Source organism: Eulemur rufifrons, chromosome 17, assembly GCF_041146395.1.
Source record: "Eulemur rufifrons isolate Redbay chromosome 17, OSU_ERuf_1, whole genome shotgun sequence".
In the NCBI taxonomy this organism is placed as follows: Eukaryota; Metazoa; Chordata; class Mammalia; order Primates; family Lemuridae; genus Eulemur; species Eulemur rufifrons.
This window is the reverse complement of record NC_090999.1, coordinates 14660854-14681903: the sequence shown is the minus strand read 5'-3', so window position 1 is coordinate 14681903 and position 21050 is coordinate 14660854. Positions and strand designations below refer to the sequence as shown.

At 34.1% G+C, this 21050-nt stretch overlaps 1 protein-coding gene across 2 annotated transcripts in view; it reads left to right on the top strand.

Annotated features, from left to right (window-relative positions):
• CDH12 (cadherin 12) overlaps nucleotides 1–21050 on the top strand; it is a 256507-nt gene that overhangs the window by 220480 nt on the left and 14977 nt on the right. For both annotated transcript variants that reach the window (XM_069492504.1, XM_069492503.1), the window contains one exon: nucleotides 7707–7843. In XM_069492504.1, coding sequence (XP_069348605.1) covers nucleotides 7707–7843 — 137 coding nt within the window. The remainder of the gene's footprint in view (nucleotides 1–7706; nucleotides 7844–21050) is intronic.

Below are 21050 nucleotides of genomic sequence, written 5' to 3'. Positions count from 1 at the left end.
TGGAGGCATGAGGAGTTCTGCAGACATGCTCCCCAGTGAAACAAGCACGGATGACAAGAATTATGTTTTTTTAAAAAATCAAAACCAATTATTTGTCTCTGGAAAATTTTATAAGGGTATGAACAACATAAAGAAACATTTATTCAAGAAATTCTACTAAAACTTGATAAGAATAGCAAAAGACTATGTCACTTGTCCCAGAACCTTCTCCCTCCCTCCCACTCCTATGTCCCAGCTCAGTTTGATAGAAATGTCCATCTGGGAGGTGCGGTTGAGGAGACATGGTCTCTCCCCTTAGCAACCAGTCAAGGGATATATAATAAGATCTTACTGGGAGGGGCAGGATACCCAGATTACAAAGAATTATAAAATGTCATAATTATTGCAATATTTTATGGACTTGTGACATAGATAGGTGCCATATATATAACAATACATGTAACCACATGTATATATATCATATATAATAATAGCACATACCTACATAGGAATAAACATTTCTATAATTCATTAGAATTAAGTTAGTATGAACTTGAATCTAATAAGTTAAAATGCATACGGTAAAACCTAGATCAGACACTAAGAAAATAACTCAAATGATATAATGAGAAAAACCATTAAAGGAACTAATAGCACACTAGACAATACTCACGTAACATAAAAGAAAGCAGTAGAGGAGGAATAGAGGAACAAAAATGACATGAGACATACAGAAAATAAAAAAGAAAATGTCAAATATAAATACAATTATATCAATAACATCTGTTAAATATGAATGGATTAAACAACCTAATCAAAAGGCAGAGATTATTAAACTGGATAAAAACTAATGAACATATGAAGTACATGTCTGTAGCTTAATGGTACCAAAGTTAGACAACTTGAGACCTTTTTTCTCCACAAAAATTCTTGTGCTTTTTCAACATTTGCAGCACATGACTACACTAGGCTATCTCACCTCTTAGGACTTTTCTAACATTTCTGCGATTTTTCTATGTACAGACAGTACACTTTCATATCACTTCACAGTACACCCTACCCATCCCACAGTGAGTCTGATGTAGGATTTCTGCTGTGCCAGTAGGGAAAGAACACAGAAATAGAAGCAGTGTGAAGCTTGACTTGACAATTTCTGTCAGTCTGGGAGGAGGACTAGTATGCACGTGGGTGAGAAGTAGTCAATTGGGAAACTAAGGTTAATCTAATTCACCCCAAGGAAAAGCACGAAGACTGTACTTTCCTAGTAAAGGGATCACCCTCTGTCTCCTAGCTCAGGATCTTAACAGAAGATAGTAACATCTGAAAAACACTCATTCAGATCTGTAGTTTCCAATCACAATGATCACCAGAATCACCTAAAATTACAGCGACTTCACCTCTGCCTATTTTGGCTTTACTCTGAAATGAAGTCTGGAAATATTTATTTTTAAAATGATTATTTATCTTCCTAACCAGGTGGCTAATGTCAACATTACCAATATTGGGACAAATGAACTGTCTTTGTTCTTAGAGAAACATGATTAATTATTTGGGGCTCAAGGGACATGATCTCTGTAAGATGCTCTTAAATGGGACTGCCGAAATATCTGTATGTATGTATACACAGAGAAAATAATAAAGTAAATGTGGAAAAAATATTAACATGGTAAATATAAATGAAAGGTGTTTGGAATTTTTTTGTGCTACTCTTACAACTTTATTGTAAATTTAAAATATTTAAAGGAATAAAACAAAGCAGTGATTCTTATCAGTTATGTTTGAGAGTACCTAATATAAATCATGCTTCAGTGAGCATTTATAAAAAAACTAATAATTTTTTAATCTAGTACTAGACAATATCTCTTAGTTCAAACTCCTCAGGTTCAATATTACCTTCTTCTCTTGAAATTCTCACATTTATCCTATACAAGTCAAATTTCCAGATAATGGAGCTTATTTCAATAAATATAAAAATTCAGAGTTAATAAATTTAAAATCTTTCCTAAAAATAATCACATTCTTGCACAACACTGTGAATATACTTAAAATGATTGAATTGTACCATTTAAGTGGGTGAATTGAATGGCATGTGGATCATCTCTTAATAAAGCTTATGGGAAAATAAAGCACATTTTTGAAAAGTGAAAAGTTATTGGAGTGGATGGAGTGGAATATTTTTGTTGCAGTCAGAGCAAAAGCAATAGTAGGAAACAACGATTGGAAAGCATGGTGTTCAATGCTGAGTAAGAGAAATGCATTTCACTCAATACAGGAAATAGTAATAGAATCTAAGTGTTTTAAGATATGTTCAGAATCTCCAACCATGCTTATGTTTCTTCTACCACACCTGCCCCAAGTAGCTGGACAGCCAGTATTTGATAACTCTGGTGATTACTGTTTCCTGAGGAAACCTATTCTAACATTTTATATCTCTGACACAAAAGTTTTTTTATATCTATCTGAAATTTGTATTTATATAGATTCCATTCTCTGTCCTATCTCTATTCCACTGAAATATAAGCAAATCTAATACCTCCTTCACATGAGCAACACTACCAAGGTAAAGGCAGCTAGAATGCTCTTGTGTCTTTTCTTTGGTTTCAACTCCTCATATCTCATTCAATCAAATCTCTGCACAGCCCTGGTTATTCTCTTTATTTCTCGGCAAGATTCTGCTGTGCAAAAAATGTTTACAGTCTTGTTGTCTTCAAATACCTCCACCACATACTTTCAAAGCAATTGACTTTTAATTCATACCCTAATGATCCACTTTAATAGTGTTCATCATTCAGAGAATCTAACTCCTTAATATAATGAATGTATAAGATCTCTTTTGATCTAAATCACTTATTTCTTTTCATGTTGTTTTGCCTCTCAGATATTTGTCTATAATAATTCCTAACAGCTTACAGTTTGTCATACTACCTCTATGGTTTTGCTATTGCTGTTGTAGCTTCCAGAAATACCTTCTTTTCCCTCCTTCACTTTGTCTGCCTCAGCCTTCTCCTGAATCATTTCTACATAACCTTCTAATGTCAGTTAAAGGTCATGCACAGGAAGGTTTTCCTGAACCATTAGGTTTTACACTAGGCTCCTTTTCTTGGCACTCCTGTAGGGTTGGTTTTCCCTATCCCTCTTCCAGGCATTGAAATTGTTTATACATGTCTTACCAACTAGATTCTTCAATGGTGGGCATCATGCTTTACTTAATTTTATATTCCTCACCTCTAATACAGTGTCTAGTGTAGAGTGGACATTCAGAAAATATTTAATAAATTGTACAATTGAATACAGTTAGTCTGCATCAACAATTCTTCCAGAAATAGTAATTCGTGAGGAGTTTCAGTGGCAATGTTCTTCTTAAATTAGGCATGTGGTAAGTCAAATAGAGATACTGAAAAGGAGTGTTGTGAGAAATGCTTTCTTGTTCAGAAAAGAATATGCAGTAGAGAGAATTAGGCTTATTATATCCCTGTGTTCCCCAACTTTGAAATGTGCCTTAACTTCATTTATAATTGAGAGCATTAATATAAGATAACTACAGTGAAATCCGAAGTCATCAGTACATTCTCACCCCTCAAATAAACAGCAAAATCGTATTAACATATCATACCCTTTTTGATAATAATCAGCATCTTCTGTTTCAGAAATTAGTTACAGGTATAACTCAGATATATTGCGGGTTTGAGTCCAAACCACCACATAAAGTCACTGTCACAATAAAGCAAGTCAAGCAAATTTTCTGGTTTCCTGGTATGTACAAAAGTTATGTTTACATTAAGTGTGCAATAGCATTATCCCTTAAAAAAGTACATACCTTAATTAAAAATATTGCATTGCTATTGATGGCTGATGCCTGATCAGGGGACTGGTTGCCAAAGGTTGGTGTTGCTCTGGAAATTTCTAAAATAAGACAACAATAAAGTTTGCCATATTGATTGACACTTCCTTTCACGAAAGATTTCTGTGTAGCATGCAATACTGTTTGGTAGCATTTTACCCAAAGTAGAACTTCTTTTGAAATTGGAGTTAATCCTCTCAAAACCTGCTGCCACTTTGCGAACTAAGTTAATGTAATATTCTAAATCCTTTGTTGTCATTTCAACAAGGTTCACAGCATCTTCACCAGGAGTAGATTTCATCTCCAAAACCACTTTCTTTGCTCATCCAGAGGAAGCAACTCCTCATCCGTTCAAATTCGATCATGAGATTATGACAACTCTGTTACATCTTCAGGTTCCATTCCTAATTCTACTTTTCTTGCTATTTTACCACATCTGCACTGACTTCCTCCACTGAAATCTTAAACCACTCAAAAGTCATCCATGGGTGTTGGAATCAACTTCTTTCAAACTCCTGTTAGTGTTAATATTTTGCAAATGGTGAATCCTTTCGCAAAAGCTTTCAATTTACTTTACCCAGCTCCATGTGAGGAATCACTATTTACAGCAGCTATAGACCTACAAAAATGCATTTCTTAAATAACAAGAATTGAAAGTTAAAATCACTTCTTGATCCATGGGCTGCAGAATGGATATTGTGTTACCAGGCATGAAAACAACATTCATCACCTTGTATATCTCCATCAGAGCTCTTGGGTGATTAGGTGCATTGTCAATGAACAGTAATATCTTGAAAGGAATCTTTTCTCTGAGGAATATATCTCAAGAGTGGGCTTTAAATATTCAATGAAACCATGCTGTAAACAGATGTGCTGTCATCAAGGCTTTGTTATTCCAATTCTAGAGTATAGGCAAAGATTTAGCATAATTCATAAAGGCCCTAAGATTTTTTTCTTTCTTTTTTTTTTTTTTTTGAGACAGAGTCTCACTCTGTCATCCGGGCTAGAGTACTGTGGCATCAGACTAGCTCACAGCAACCTCAAACTGAGGGGCTCAAGAGATCCTCTTGCTCCTGATTAGCTGGGACTATAGACACATGCCAGCATGCCTGGCTAATTTTTACTATTTTTAGTAGAGACGGGGTCTCACTCTTGCTCAGGCTGGTCTCAAACTCCTGAGCTCAAGTGATCCTCCTGCCTCGGCCTCCCAGAGTTCTAGAATTACAGGCGAGAGCCACTGCACCTGGCCCTGGCCTTAAGATTTTGAAATGGTAAATGAGCATTGGTTGACACCTAATGGGTGTGGTGCACACCGTCTGGAGGATGGACACGCTGGAAGCTCTGATTCAGGAGGGGCAAAGGCAATATATGTAACCCAAACATTTGTACCCCTGTAATATGGTGACCCATAATTTGCTGAAATAAAAAAAAATGAGCATTGGTTTTGACTTCAAGCCACCAGTTGCATTAGTCCCTAGACAGAGTCAGCCTGTCCTTTGAAGCTTTGAAACCAGGTATTGACTTCTGTCTTGCTATGAAGTTCTTGATGGCCTCTTCTTCCAATAGAAAACTGTTTGATCTGTATCAAAAATCTGTTGTTTAGTGTAGCCACCTTGATCAGTGTTCCCAGTTAGATCTTATGGATAACTTGCTGTAGTTTCCACATTAACACTTGCTGCTTCACTTTGCCCTTTTATGTTATGGAGATGGCTTCTTTCCTTAAACCTCATAAACCAACATCTGCTAACTGCAAACTTTTCTTCTGCAGCTTTCTCACCTCTCTCTGCCTTCATGACATTGAAGACAGAGCCTTGCTCTGTATTAGACTTTGGCTTAAGGGAATGTTATGGCTGGTTTAATCTTTTATCTAGACCACTAAAACTTTCTCTGTATCAACAATATGGCTGATTTGCTTTTTTATCATTCATGTGTTCACTGGAGTATCATATTTAATTTCCTTCAATAACTTTTTCTCTGCATTCACAACTTAGCTAACTGTTTAGCGCAAGAGGCCTATCTCGGCTTTCGATATACCTTCCTCACTAAACATAACTATTTCTAGTTTTTAATGGAATGTGAGAGAGGCACGACTCTTGCTTTCACTTGAACACATAGACGCCATTGTAGAATTATTAATTGGCCTAATTTCAATATCATTGTGTCTCAGGGAATAGGAATAGCGAGGCCTCTGGAGCAAGAGAAGGAGGGGAAATGGCCAGTCCGTGGAGCAGTCAGAACACAGACTACATTTATTGATTAAGTTTAATGTTTTATGTGGGTGAAGTTAGTGGTGCCCCAAAACAATTAAAATAGTAACACCAAAAATGAGCGCTCACAGATCAACCTATTAATGGTAATAAAAAAGTTTTACGTACTGCAAGAATTACTGAAATTAACACACTAATACAAAGCAAGCACATACTGTTGGAAAAATGGCTCCTATAGATTTGCTCAACAAAGGGTTGCCACCAATCCTCAGTTTGTAAAAAACTCAATATCTGTGAAGTGCAATAAATGGAAGCACGATAAAATAATGCATACTAAAAAATATGGACAAGTTAAGAATCCTACATCTCATTCATGAAGGCAAGCTAGTTTTGACCTAGTACTGAAATGACATGCAAACATTTACAGTTTCAAATAACCAGCATGTAAAATAATAACTTGCTATTATTACCTTACTTTTTATGATGAGCAAGATAACTTTCTTTGGCTTGGGGATTTCAATGGGCTAATAATGATGCCATCTGCTTTCAGCCAGTATTTGGAATGACCTCTCTTTGGTTCCCAGGCCAGAATAATGTTGAGAAATATATTGTGTATTGTTCTTTAGGATTAGAAAAGCCCTTTCCCTTAAAATGTTCTATTTAAAATTGGTAAGACTATATAATGATAATTATATGGGAAACATTAATGATCTGGTTCAAATATCATCCTAAAACTTTCTAGCTATGTGAACGTGGGCAAATTCTTTCATTTCTCTATGTTTTCAGTTTCCTCATATGTAAAATAGAGAGATTAATAATACTAAATTTAGAGATTTTATGGGGATTTAATAAATTAATATGTGCAATAATTGAGATTGTCTATAATATAGTCACATTTAAAAATGTTAACTATTGTTATTGTGAATTAAATATGTTTGAAAAACAAATTTACATAACATCCCTTCGTCTGTCTACCATTACTTAAAGATGCGATTTCTATTTTGTTATTCATTTTCTTGGATTTTTTAGTCCAGTTGCTTCACAAATGCATCAGATAATAAAAAAGACAAAGAAACATCATTATCTAAGGTCACTGCTTTTTGAAAAAATGTTGATCTGATATATATTATAACAAAACAACAATGACCCTTTTAGATGTGTTTGAGGAGAAATATTTTTGCACGATTACTAAATTGGCGGTTAAAAATTTTCCACTTATTTTCCATAGTGTTATTTTTCTGTCCACAGAAATACAAAGATTCTACTTCTGTTCTAACCTGGGTTCTTTGCAGTTGTTTTCAGATACCTCCCCCACCCCTGACCATTCCCACAGCCACAGCCATCATTACAGAATTTTTTTACTGCTTGAAAAAGTTTTAATATTCAGCAGGTTAAGGAAACTCATGGTCAGCTTTAGAATTTTAGTCTCTGCTGAGCTTTCAAGGTGTCAAGACCCTAAAATAATATGAACAGCAGGAGTACTAAATCTTTCATTATTTCCAGTTTCCCCTTGAGCATACTGACTTTGCAATAAAGAAGCTGTCATTTACACTCTTCTTTATTGCAAGGTGGGTAATAGCCACAGGGAGAAAAATAAGGAACTGTGTCAAGCTAGCCTAACTGCCATTATGATTAATGTGTAATCATTGCACATTTGCATCTACTCTTTTCATATACAGGTACTTCATAGATTGGAAGAGTGATGGGGACAGCTACTTTACAATAGATGGAACTGAAGGAACCATCGCCACTAATGAATTACTAGACAGAGAAAGTACTGCGCAGTATAATTTCTCCATAATTGCGAGTAAAGTTAGTAAGTATGGCATGGACAGAATCAATGTTATACTGCAGTTCTTTGGATTTAAGACTCTTAAATGAGTCCCTGCTGAGGTGTTTTTCATTTTTGGGCTGACAGCTGAGTGGTCTCCCAGGGAAACTCAGAAACCTGCTCCTTTTCCTCATAGCATTAAGTCCAGAGCAACTGTGACAGCTGCCACTGAGCCCTGTTTGCAGGATTGCAGGAATATCTAGTAGTGCATTTCATTCTGTGACCTCATTCTTTTCTACGCTTTACCTTCAGAAATACACCAGAGTTTCAACTTCTCTTCCACACAGGATTCTTGTATATATCGTTGGGGGTGTCACAGAGCCAGGCAAGGGGAAATAATTATCATACACAAATCACTTGTTCTGAAATATTTTCTGAAATTGAAGAGGGCATTTTAAAAATCATCCATCTTCCCTCTCTCCCCTTTTCATTCGAATTTATATTTCAATGAATGTCACTGTGGAATATAGGAATATAGGAGTTTTAATTGCAATTCTTCAAGGAGATGCTCAGAATCTACAGTATCATTAGGAATTCTTCCTTGTATTAGTTTCTGCTTGGTTCAGAAGAGACTCCTTTAGACTGAAAGTGATTATAGGTTTTATTTGTTTGATTGAACAATCAGGGATATTATCAAAACTTCCTCAAGTAATAGATTAGGATGGGAGCGGTGACTTTGACTCTTGACATAGCTGTTTTTACTAAAAGGGAATCTTCCCAGTCATTCTGCTTATGGCCTCTTGAAAGGTTTGGGAAAATCCCATTTGAGTGTCTTTCATTTTGTTTCCTTCTTATTTCATTTTGTGCATCTGGTGCAAATATATAACACTTTGGCAGCTAATTTCACCTTTCAGTGCAAGGAAGAGCTGTGAACATTTCTGTTGAGGGGTTTTGATCAGTCTCAATTCAGTGGGGGTGTAAATATGAAACAATTTTGTTTATCTTCAACAACTACTTCCAAACATGGATAGTCATACACCTTCTCCATCTCCTTAGTGATGTCTTTAGCTAATCTTATTACTCTTAAGCTATTCTGATTATTAAAAGTTAGTCTAACATTGAAGGACATGCAGCTTCTACCCTGTTTGTTAGTGTTCTGACCTGTAGAGTGAGAAGTCTGAGTCCCCTGAGGCTGCTCAGCTGGACAGGTCACATGGTGGTGACAAATCCTGCTCAGCTCTGCCTTCCAAACATACCTGCCATGGATATGTGAGTGATACCATCTTGGAACCTCTAGTCCGGTACACTTGCTAGCTGAATACTACCGTGTAAACTCCATCAGCGCTATGTGAAATGGAATTTTAGCCTAGCTAAACCCTGCTGAGATCCTTATGCACAAAATTGTGAAGAAATATAAACATATAATTATTTCAAGCAACTACATTTTGGAGCTGTTTGTCGTTACATGGCAATAGATATCTGGAGAACTCAAAGACAGCATAAATTGTAACTTTAATTCCATCAGAATGGGGGGATAGAATCTCCAGTCAGTTGAATTAGAACAAAGAGAGAGAAATAAAAATGCATAAATCTCTCTTCACATAGTGCTTATATAGTATTCCATTGGTTGCCACTGCTTTCAGGGGTAAAATGAACTGGTGCTAAAGGCAGTTGTCTAAACATTAAGTCTCTTGTGTGATTTTGTGAATTCTTTGTTGTTGGGGGCTCCAGGTGTCCCATCTCCATAAAAATATGATAGGGGCACCCAGTGGTAGGCCACACAGTTTCTCAGTTCCAGGGACCCCTTGTTCAGTCTTCTTGGGTGAGTTAATAGTGTGATCTCTCAATTTCAGCTCCCTTCTGCTGTGCCACTTGACCCTGAGGAAATTTGCACATCCTTGCCAAGTTAAACCGGTGCATAACAGGCTGCTTCTCTATTGAGTGTTTTCTCTGCCTTGCCATCTCCTTTCAAATCTTCCCTCCTTGGTCAGGGATGAGATAAGATCAAGTTAGCTGCCTAAGCAGACATATTATAGGGAGAATGCCAGTCTCCCATTCTTGGAGAACTCTCCACCCCCATTCTCTTTAAGTTGTTTTCCTGAAGTCTCCCTTCAATGTGGTGTCCATCTCCGATCCCATACTGCATCCTATTACGGTTACGTAGGTTATTCCTCATTCCTTTCATGCTGTCATTTATTTCATTCATACAGGATTTTGGGGGCAGCTTAACTTTATTATAATTTAAAAATAAACTTTAATTTTCTAAGATGTTTGATAAATATGGTGAATATAGGAGATCTAAGTTATGGAATGTAAGATCTTTGTGAACCATGCTACATTCACTCCAAAGGCCTGGACATAATAAGTGACAACTTCCCAGAAGGAGTCCTTTCAATATCTTCTTATCATAGACATATTGTCCATAATAAAAGATTGTTCAGTAGAAAACTATCTAATCTAACCTAAACCTTCCTATTAACACATACACAAAACACGTGCATATTTCATTGGTTGATACAGGGGTGGTAGGCCCCCATGCCCTAACTCCAGATGAATTATACAGATAGTTTATTGGTTGCATGTCCTATAGCTATGGAAGTTCTTTTTCTCCCCAGTGCCTCCCTGGGCTATCAAAATCATCATCATGAGTTGAATCATGAGTTGAATGAGTTCACTCATAAGAACAAGGTCCGCTGCCTCCTTTCAGAGCCTTGAGTTTCCACCATTTAGAGAACAGAAGAAAGTATGAAATCTCACAGTGAAAGCAGGTGTCATTGATTCTTGAAAGCTTAGATATCTTAAACTTATAGAACCCTAATTGAGTTACCAACATGATTAGTGCACATGCTGGCTCTGCCACTCCAGGCTGTTGGCTATAGTTTTTACCTAAATGCAAATTAGGAAGCCCTACCGTACGCATTCTAAGAAGTTATGTTAACTTTCACTGGGACATAGGTGGAACTGGGACTTAACACATAATCCAAATATATACATACACACACACACACAATCTAAGGATGATGCCAAACACATATTTTGAAAATGGACCTTTAGTCCATTCCAGCATATATTCAAAGACCATTGTATGGATTTTAGAACTATCAAGAAAGACTGGTGGAACAAAGACTATATATCTATTTGAAAAATAAAGAAACTTAACACATGTCATTTGGTAATTAAAGATTATGTAATAAGACTGTCTAATTGTGGGTTTTTATTTTGTTTGAATGTGTAAGTTTGAAAGTAAACTTTATTTGTATTCTAATGCCTAAGACTGTCTTAATTGATCAAACTAGCCAACTGAGCAGGGATATCATCATAGTGAATGAATGAGAAATAAATAGCCCACACTTGCCCTGCCAAGAAGAACAAAATTGTGTAAGTATACCTTATTGCAGATTGAACTAGCATATGTTTTGGCCCTGACCCTTTTATAAAAAATCTCAGGTGAAATGAAATGGCACAATGATTGAACAACTTCCAATTAATTAAAAAGCAGTCATTAATCAGTGTTGCTATAGTTAGAGGTCCAAATAATTTTATTAGTCTCCTAATACTTCTTTTATGCATTGCTGCTTTGCTGTTTTTATGACATTAACCTTGAGAATTTTTAAAGAGACAGATGCTCCAAATTTTACTTCATTAAAATTATCAGAAAGTTTCAACAGGCAAATGTTCCCAACTTTTTGGTGTTACGACAACAAATGCCATTAGTTAAAGATAATTAAAAATAACTTCATTAGATCCCTAAAATACATTTTATATAATTATAAAATAGACAGATGATACTAGATTCTTGGTCATATTAATTATCCAAATGGCAATGAATTGGTTCCATTTATTGTGGAATAAGTAATCTGTCAGTGAATTGCCTTACTAAATGCTATATTTGAAAAAAATTTTATACACAAATGTATATGACTTTATATTAAATTGTTGGATAATTAAAAGATTATCTTCTATATAGAGCTATATTATAAGTTTTTATATTTCACACAGAGTGTTATCTTTAAATGTACAAGAAAATCAAACTCTGACATTGGTATCTATAATTCAGGCTTAACAAATTCAAGCATTCGTTTGTATCAGCTGTCTACTGTAGAGCTCCATCTATGTACGAGTAAAGCACTATTTGTTGTGGGTTATTAGAAAACTGAGTAAGACTGATGTCTATTCTCAAGGATTACAATTTAGGGGTAGTTATAAATTTATCAGATTAGTGTATTTTAATAAATAATAACTATGCAAATTATGCTGAATTTCAGAAAATTTAGATTTAAATGATCTGTCATATAAACTCCAGGGAGAGGTTGCAAAATGTTACGACTTATCACAGTGTGGTCATTAAATGATAAAAGATACAAAGAGAAAAAAAGTAGATTTTGTGGCAGAATTATTAGAAGTAGTTTTTTTTTTTTTTTGCCAGTATGCCAAATAGTCAGCCATGAAATGATGTTGTGAGACCAAATGAAAAATGAATAGCTAATTTTCTAGAATAATGTAATTAATAATAGATTAAACTACTAACCTGTTCTAATAGCTTTCACTACATTAACTTATTTGATCCTTTCAATAATTCTACAAAATTAGTATTATTTTCCACATTGCAGGGGTGAGGAAATGTACTTGGAGAGAGAGTTTGTTGGTTGCTCAGTGTCACACAGCTAATGATGGCCAGGCTAAAATTAAAGCCCTGAGTTCTCCCACTTCAACATACATCCTGTGGATTGAGTGCCAATAATTCTACTGGAAACATAGTTACTTGCCTATGCTTCATTCATTTCTTTTAAATCAGTTAGTAGTGAGGAGTTGGGGAGATGTTGGTTATAGAATATAAAATTTCAGTTAGTAGGGAGAATAAATCCAAGAGATCTATTATACAATATGGTGACTATAGTTAACAATGCATTGTATTCTTGAAAAATGCTAAGACAGTGGATATAAAGTGTTCTCACTACAAAAATGATAACTATGTGAAGTAATGCATATGTTAACTAGCTAGAGTTAGTCATTCTACAATGTATATATACTTCAAAACAACATGTACATGGTAAGAACATACCATTTTATCTGGAAATTTAAAAAGAAATTAAACATAATTTAGCAGTAACAATTATCAAGGTGAATTTTATTGCATGGGTAAAGCATAATATAGTATAAAATGCATAAATATTTTCATTTGCAATGTACAAATAATTGAATTGAAATTATTGTTAAATTCTTGATATCTATCACCTATTTATAGTTAAGGTTATTACACTTCTTAATTATGAGAATTCTATAGTAAATTTGTATTTTAAAATGAAAAGACAAAATCTCAAAATATGAGAATAAGGAAATATACATGTAATATTATGTGTACAACAGTGGAATAGTTAGGTAGATTTCTATCTATGACCAATAAGTGAAAATTACTGGATCAGTCTCAAGCTACAGTAAGAGTGCCTAACGATTTCATTGTGAAGGATATTTTTAATAATTTCCCTGTATATTGAAAGATTTTTTTGTCTACCTGACATCACCTCTCATTAAGCAATATATATTAAATATCTTTAATTAATCAGAGTGACAACTATTTGATCAATGTAGTATCACACTCATTTGATATAATTACAAAAATAATGTTTTAATTAACTTTATAGCTAAATGATATGTAACTGTATAACATGTCAGACTTTTTGAAATATTAAAAAAAATAATCATTATCAATACTTCTCAATGCCTCAGTTGGGAATTGATGAACAAAAACATACTCTGTAGTTATAATTTGCATTCTCTGTGTTTTTCCCCTTGCTGGTCCATGGTGTCATTACAGGTCCTTTCTTATGGTGAGTCAATGATGAGAATAGCCACACAAGATGTTTGAACCAATGCCTAACTGTAGACCTTCAAAATCAGGAGTAGGATGGGGGAAAGAATAAAACTGTCTGGCAAGTACATTCAATGACACAGGCAGCATATGGCACCCTCAACATGGTGCCCTTGATTAAGGCAATCTTACTCATGGTTTTGGTGAGAAATGGCACATAATTAGAAGACAAAGTAGCAATTATTTTAAAAATAGGTACAATACTGCTATTCATTAACAGAACTTCAGTTCTTGGGAAGGAAGGCTGCAAGAACTTAGAAGAGAGATCTACTCCTTATGGATGGAGTATTATTTATGCTGTATTACAAATTATACCAAAATTTGGTGATTTAAAACAACATTTATGATATCACAGTGTATGAAGTTTAGTAACCCATTCATGGTTAAGTCTTCTAAGGCTTCTCTCATGAGGCTGAAATTAAATTCACTCAGTGGCTGATGGCCAAATTCAGGGTCTCAGAATCTCACCAGCTATTTATCTGAAGCTCCCCTCAGATTCTTGCCACATGAGCCTCTCCATAGGGCTGTTCACACGATGGCAGCTGGCGTAATCAAAATGAGTACGCTAGAGAGAGAAAGAGCCAGCAAGATGAACGTCAGTCACTCATCACCTAATCTCAGACATGATATCTCACTTTTGCCACATCATATGCAGTAGAAGCAAGCCACTAGATTCAGATCACACTGAAGGGAAGGGAGTTGCATGAGGGTGTGAACACCAGGACGTGGGGATTACTGGGAGCCAGTTTAGATGGTTGTGTAATATATGTGGTTCTTGGCAACTAGACAAGTTACTTGAAAAAAGAAGAAATTTTAGGGACTGTATAGCCTGGCCTCTAAGAAGTGAAAACGCTGTGAGAGATGCAACAATCTGGCTAAATCCATTAAATGCATAATCAAAATACAAAGTACTCTCAGAGAGAGAAAAAATAAAATAGTTCCTTTGGAGGCATAGTATGTCACAAAGCAAGTATCGCTTGAGCTGAATCTTTAAAAAATAAAAAAGAAAGATATTGTCCTTGAAGGAAGGAGGAGATTCTAGGTTGAAGAAACATCTTAAGCAAAGCCATAGAGGTATCAAAGTTCATGCCAAGCTTAGACATTTTAAGTAGAGTGGTATCCCTGGTGTCAAGGTTGTATATATTCAGAAAGTAAGCTGAGTCCTCATCCAACAGAACCTTAACAGCCTCACTAAGAATTTGCTGTTTTTTAGGTGGGATTATGAGTCTATCCTCATTCCTCCTATATCTCCTCTTCCTGTGTGCCCCCAACTTAATGTATGTCCAAAGAAACATTTCTCTTCTTCAACTTTTCCCATCTGGTGGGTTTGGAATGTTGTTCTGTTCCTGGACCTGCATTCTTATCAGCCCCACTGACTGGTTTAAAATGTATTCACCTGGGTGATCTGTGGGTGACCTCACCAGGGATCAAGTGACAAAGAGGAGTGCAGATTCTCTACAGTGTCTTAGCAACAACACCCTCTTCCTTTCTCAAAGAAAGATGTGAATAGTCCTATTCACTTTAACTGAAAATAAGCATACCGGGGTTGAACTTTTCTTCTCTAGAAGTGTTCCTCAGTGCCTCAATTATGGTAACCGGCATCAGAGTCACCTTGGGTGTTTTTTAAAGAGCAGATTCTTGTACCTCATTCCAGACATGCTGAATCAGAATTTTTGTGAGTGTTGCCAATAAATCTCCATTTTAAACAAGCTTCCTAGGTCATTCTAATGGACACTGATTTTGGAACCACTGTGCCAAATTCTTTAGTACTTTAAAGATGAACACAAATTTGAGTAAATAAAAGAATGGAATCAGTTACCATGAATAGATGTACTTACTTAAAGAGTGTAGTTGATGTTTGAGGACTTAATTTAACCATTGGTTTTGATTCTGCATTGATGTTATTATTTTCTTCTTTTAATTGCTTAAACAATTGCCTTTCTCTTACTTTTCATGGATGCCTTGCTTTACATAGATGAATCTAGGGTAGATTATCTATCATTTTCTAAGTTCCTTTCATTTTCCCAAGTAATTATATAAAACTATTCTGTATTCTCAAAGAAAGATAGCTTTGATTTATACTAGAATTTGCAACATTTCAATAGTACTTGTAAAAGTAATACTTTGTAGAGAGAATCACTTATAAAGTTTTCATACCATTTCATAAAACACTGTAATGTATCATATACATGGAAATAAAAATCATTAACACCACCATAATCATCAACTTAATTTAGAAATAATACCATTTTCTTCATTATTATAGGCTATGTAAATATAATGGAATCCAAATTTATGTTGTGATAAATTATAGTTCATCTTAAACTTTCAACTGCTTGTGGGTACACTACTATAATCAAACTGCTTAGGAGTACTTTAAATCAATCTAATTGCTCCATCAAAATCACATATACAACATTAATGCCAGATTTATTTTTTTCTTGATTTGTATCTGATTTCCTCAGGAAATTAAAACTACACGATGAACTTTTCACCTTAAGGTTAAAATTTGAAGGAAACTATATTTAGACATGTGAATAAAATTCATTTAACATCTCATATCAAATGTAATTCAAAAATAGAAAACATTTTTATGTGGAAATGCTATTTTATTGACATCATGTACTATATCATATTTAATCTATTTGTGTAGTGATCCTCTCAATGAAGTATGAATTTCTTAGCATCAAAGACTCTATCTTATACATGTTTAAGTCCATAGTCTATCATACTTTTTGGAATGTATATGTGTACATAATCAATAAATTGTGAATAGCTTCATATCTTTTTGAAACATATTATATGTTATGTCTTAAGTGAATATTATTATATCATAACTTACGTATTAATATTTCAAGAACATATCTATCATTAATATAAATATAACAGCAACATTTTATGACTCATTCATTTATTTATTCCTTGGTATATCTTAAAACACCATCCTTACTGTTCAGGATGCAAGGTTTATAATGAAAAAAAGTTTTATAATGAAAAAAATGTCTTCCTCATTGAGCTTACAGTCTAATGAACAGCAGATGTGGTGAACTGCCAATACAAATACCACGTTCAAATGTTAACATCAAATAAAAGAAAAGAAGCAGGGTGTTATAAGGGCAAACAAAAAAACACCAGGGAAATTATCCACAATAATACAACACGTAAACTGAAAACTAAAACATTAGGGGGAAAATAATGAAAAGAGAATTAAAAAGTATTTTCGGTGGTAGAACTGGCATATGCCAAACTCTAGCTATAAGTGGAAGAATGCATAAGATGCTTAGAAAAATATAAAGGAATTCAGTACAGGAAATAACAAAAAGAAAGAAATTGGGGGTAAGTTCAAGGTAAATTCCCCTGTCTGCTCTGTCTCTCTCTCCCAATAACTTTTACCTCCCAGTAATAATAAAGTCAGTCTGAATGAGACATATTAAGGCTTTTTCTTTTCAGCCTGTTAAGATGTTTTGAATTTATCCTAAAATAAAGGGGTAAACATTGAGGAGATATAATCAAAGACAGACATGATCTTACTGGTATTTTTGAAAATTTATGCTAGCTGCAGAATAATGAAAGATCATAGGAAAGCAGGGCTAGAGAATGGTATAAAAATAGTAGAAAGGTTTTTTAGTAATCTAAAAACTTTGATGACTTATAAAGTAAGGGCGGGGAGGACCAAAAACATGGAAAGATTTAAGAGAAAGTCAAGAGGTGAAAATGATGAGAATTGACATTGATTGGACATGGGAATGAGGCGAATGAGGCATCAACATTAGTGATCGGGTTTCCCCACAGGCAGCAAGGAGGCTGGTGGTCCCATGAACTGAGGTAAAAAACATAGAAATAGAAACAGTGGCATTGGGCAAGGGTTATGAGTTCAATTTCAAACAAGTTGAGTTTGATATGCTTCCTGCTCATAAAAAGTCATGCAATCAGTCGTGTGTCCTCGCCATGAAGTCCACAAAGAGATTTAGTTTTAATAAATAGAGTTGGGATTCACTAACCTATAGATTATAATGAGTGTGTGAGTATGAAAGATGAGAAGTGAAGTGGGTCAATGATCTGCACCTCAGTCATTTAAGACACAGACGAAAGGACAAGCAGATAGAAAAACAAACAAGATGCTGATGGTTAGAAGTGAACGGATACTAATATAAGCAACATTTTGTTTAAATAATTTTATGATAAAAGTAAGGAAAGGGATATAAGGCAAATACAACTTCGTATTTTGTACATTATATTTTCATTGCTTCTGTCACTTAGTTGATTATAATGAATAGAAAATAATGTAGAATCATAAACTATTAATAATTTACTATATTTTTATAGGGAGGCATTTCAGAAATTTGATTGTTTACTGACTGACCCTTATTAACTACTTGTAGTATAAAATAACCTCTTTATCAAATTGATATTAGTGGGTTTTACACGCCTTCAAAATACTTATGTTGCTTAAAAGAAATGACTTATTAAAGAAAGTCATTCGAGAAGAAATTTTAAAATTATAAACAGTTTAACATAAAATGAAATGGCAACTAGAGTTAGGCCTTGCTGACCATAAGTGAATTCAAGGAAAATACGTTGACTATCATGGTATCATTGGCTCAAGATCTATAGAGGTTTCATGTTATATCAGCTGCATCTAACTCATCACAGCTTCTCAGTTTAGTCAATTTTTAAAAGTATATCTATTGTTATATATTCGATTTTCTAGCATGTATAAGACTCTGTATACATGTCTTTAAACTCTGGAGGTTTAAAGATGAGTCTGACACAGTTCTAGTTCTCAAGGAACTCAGAGTGTCTCAAACTTTGTTATTATAAGTATTTAAAATCAGTGATATGTTTTCCCTACAATTTTCATTGGGAAAATATTGATTACAGGTATTTTTAAAGATTTTTTTTTGTTTTCTTTGGAGATCAATTTTTGTCACCAACATCACAGAAGATAACATATAACTTTAGCATAGGTATATTTGAATAACTATTTTATGGATTACTCAATCTAGGTCATACATTGTCACTAAAACAGAGCTATTATTAAACATGGATTAACTTATAATTTAAAAGTGAGCTGATTTTTCGAGAGAAAAGGCAAAGAAAGCCTCTGTTAACCTATATTATTAATTTGTTATATATAACATGGTTTGCACTATTATAATTCAGTTTTTTGGCATAAAAGGCTAAGATTCCATTCTTGAAGTAATTGTAGTTGTAATATAGTATACAGTCACAAAATTGAATTTTAACTTCTTACAATTATTCAAAAGTAGATGTCATTTTTAAATAAAGAAAAATGAATATTTCCGGTGTATTTTAATATAACAAGAACCTTGTGTTTGTTAGTAGTTTACAGTCTTCAAAACATTTTCAATTGCACTTCTCACTTGCTTCTTGGACATATTCTATTATTTGGCCTGTACCTATTGAGTATATATTATATAAAATTTTATACAGCCATATTTTGACCCCCAAATGTAGACTGGGGTTTATCATGGCATAGTGGGCTAGATGTATCATAAATGTGACTCATTGAAAATAAGTGATTGTCACTTACATGGGCATATTCATAGCTCAGGAAGCCCATCTTCTTCCTTTTGAGTTAGTTAAAAACTATCATAGGGCAGTGAGGAGCATAGAAAGGGGATTTGGATTCCAATCTTGGCTCTAAGAGAAATCAAAGGAAAGACTGTGCTAAAGTTTTCTCATCTGTAAATGGGTATTGACAGATCTATAATTTTCAAATTTTATAGATCAGAAAGACACTTTGTCAAATGATATCTTACATGGAATCCCATCATTGTACTACATAAAGAGAACTGTGAATAAAGCTAAAGCCCTCTCTTTGCTCCCTGTGAAAACACTAGAAAGAATAGCGTGAGAACTATAAGCTTATATAAATTCTAATTTCTCCTTTAGATTTAAAATTTAGATTTTCTAGGATTCATCAAAGGTTACAGTTGGTAGTTACTAGTGAATCCATTTCTAAATGAGATTTCTGATTCCAAATTCCAATGATCTAACAATCTATCCATACCATATGTTCTTCTGACAATGAGGCTAACATTCCTTTGATCAAAAAAATGAGGTCTATCTTCTCTTTCCTTGTTTTGGAAGGCAGCTTAACATACTAGCAAATTTTTTCTTTGCTAGTATATTATGTATGCAATTGCCAAAATATGGATCTCTTATCCCATGTCTTTATGTATTCCTTTATCATGTCTACTATTTTCTTTGTGGAATCTTTAGAATTTTCTATCCACAGGGTCATGTCATTGTCTCGCAAGTAGTTTTATTTCTTTCTTTCCAATTGAATGCCTTTAAAAAATTATTTGGGTCTGATTATCCTGGATAAACCCTCAAGTACAATGTTGAAACTATATATAAGTGTCAAGAGCAGATGTTCTTGCCCTGTGTCCAATGTTACAGAGAAAACATTCAGTCTTTCACTATGAAGTTAGCTGTTAGTTTCCTATAGATATACTTTATCAGGTTGAAGAAGTCTCTATTCATTGTTTGTTGAGAGTGTTCATCATGAATTGAGATAGGATTTTGTCAAATGCTAATTATGAGTCTTTTGAGGTAGATGTGACGTTTTTGTTCTTCCTTCTGTTAATATGGTGATTGCTTTTGGATGTTAAACCAACTTTGTATCTATAGGAAAAACACCATTTGGTCATTATAAATTATCTTTATAACTTGCTGCTGAATTTGATCTGCTAATATTTTGTTAAGGAATTTTTGTACTTATGTTTTGTGCAGACAATTGTCTATGCTTTTGTTTTCCTGTAATGTATTTAATTGGCTGTGGCATCAAGGAACAAAGAATGAGGTTGTAAGTGCTCTCTCCTTTATTTTCTGAAAAAGATTGATTATAAAGAATAGATATTGTTTGTTCTTTAAATATTTGATAGAATTCTCCAATGAAACCATCTGGATATAGGATTTCCTTGTGGGAATATATTTCATTAAAATGTCATTATCTTCCATGTTATGTTACAATTTTCTATATATGCCAGTCAGTTTTGGTAACTTGTATCTTTATAAGAATTTTTCCATTTCATCTATATTGATTATTTTTTAGCAGAAAAAGTTTAAATTATTTCTTTATAATTTTTTATTTCATTTATAGTAAGAAGTAATGTTTCCTCCTTCATTCTTGATTTTGATTATTTATCATTTTCTTTTTTCCCCTTAGTTTAAGATGTACTTTAAAATATTAATAATAAGACAGTTCTAACTCAAATTGACTCTGAAAACTATGGGAGCTGACTGAGGAGAGGAAGATTGAACAAAGCATTTTTGAGGTCATGAGAGACAAATAGAATTATTTCTTCATTATCGTATATGAGCCTCAAATTATTAAGCAACTTGTTATTAAGTATA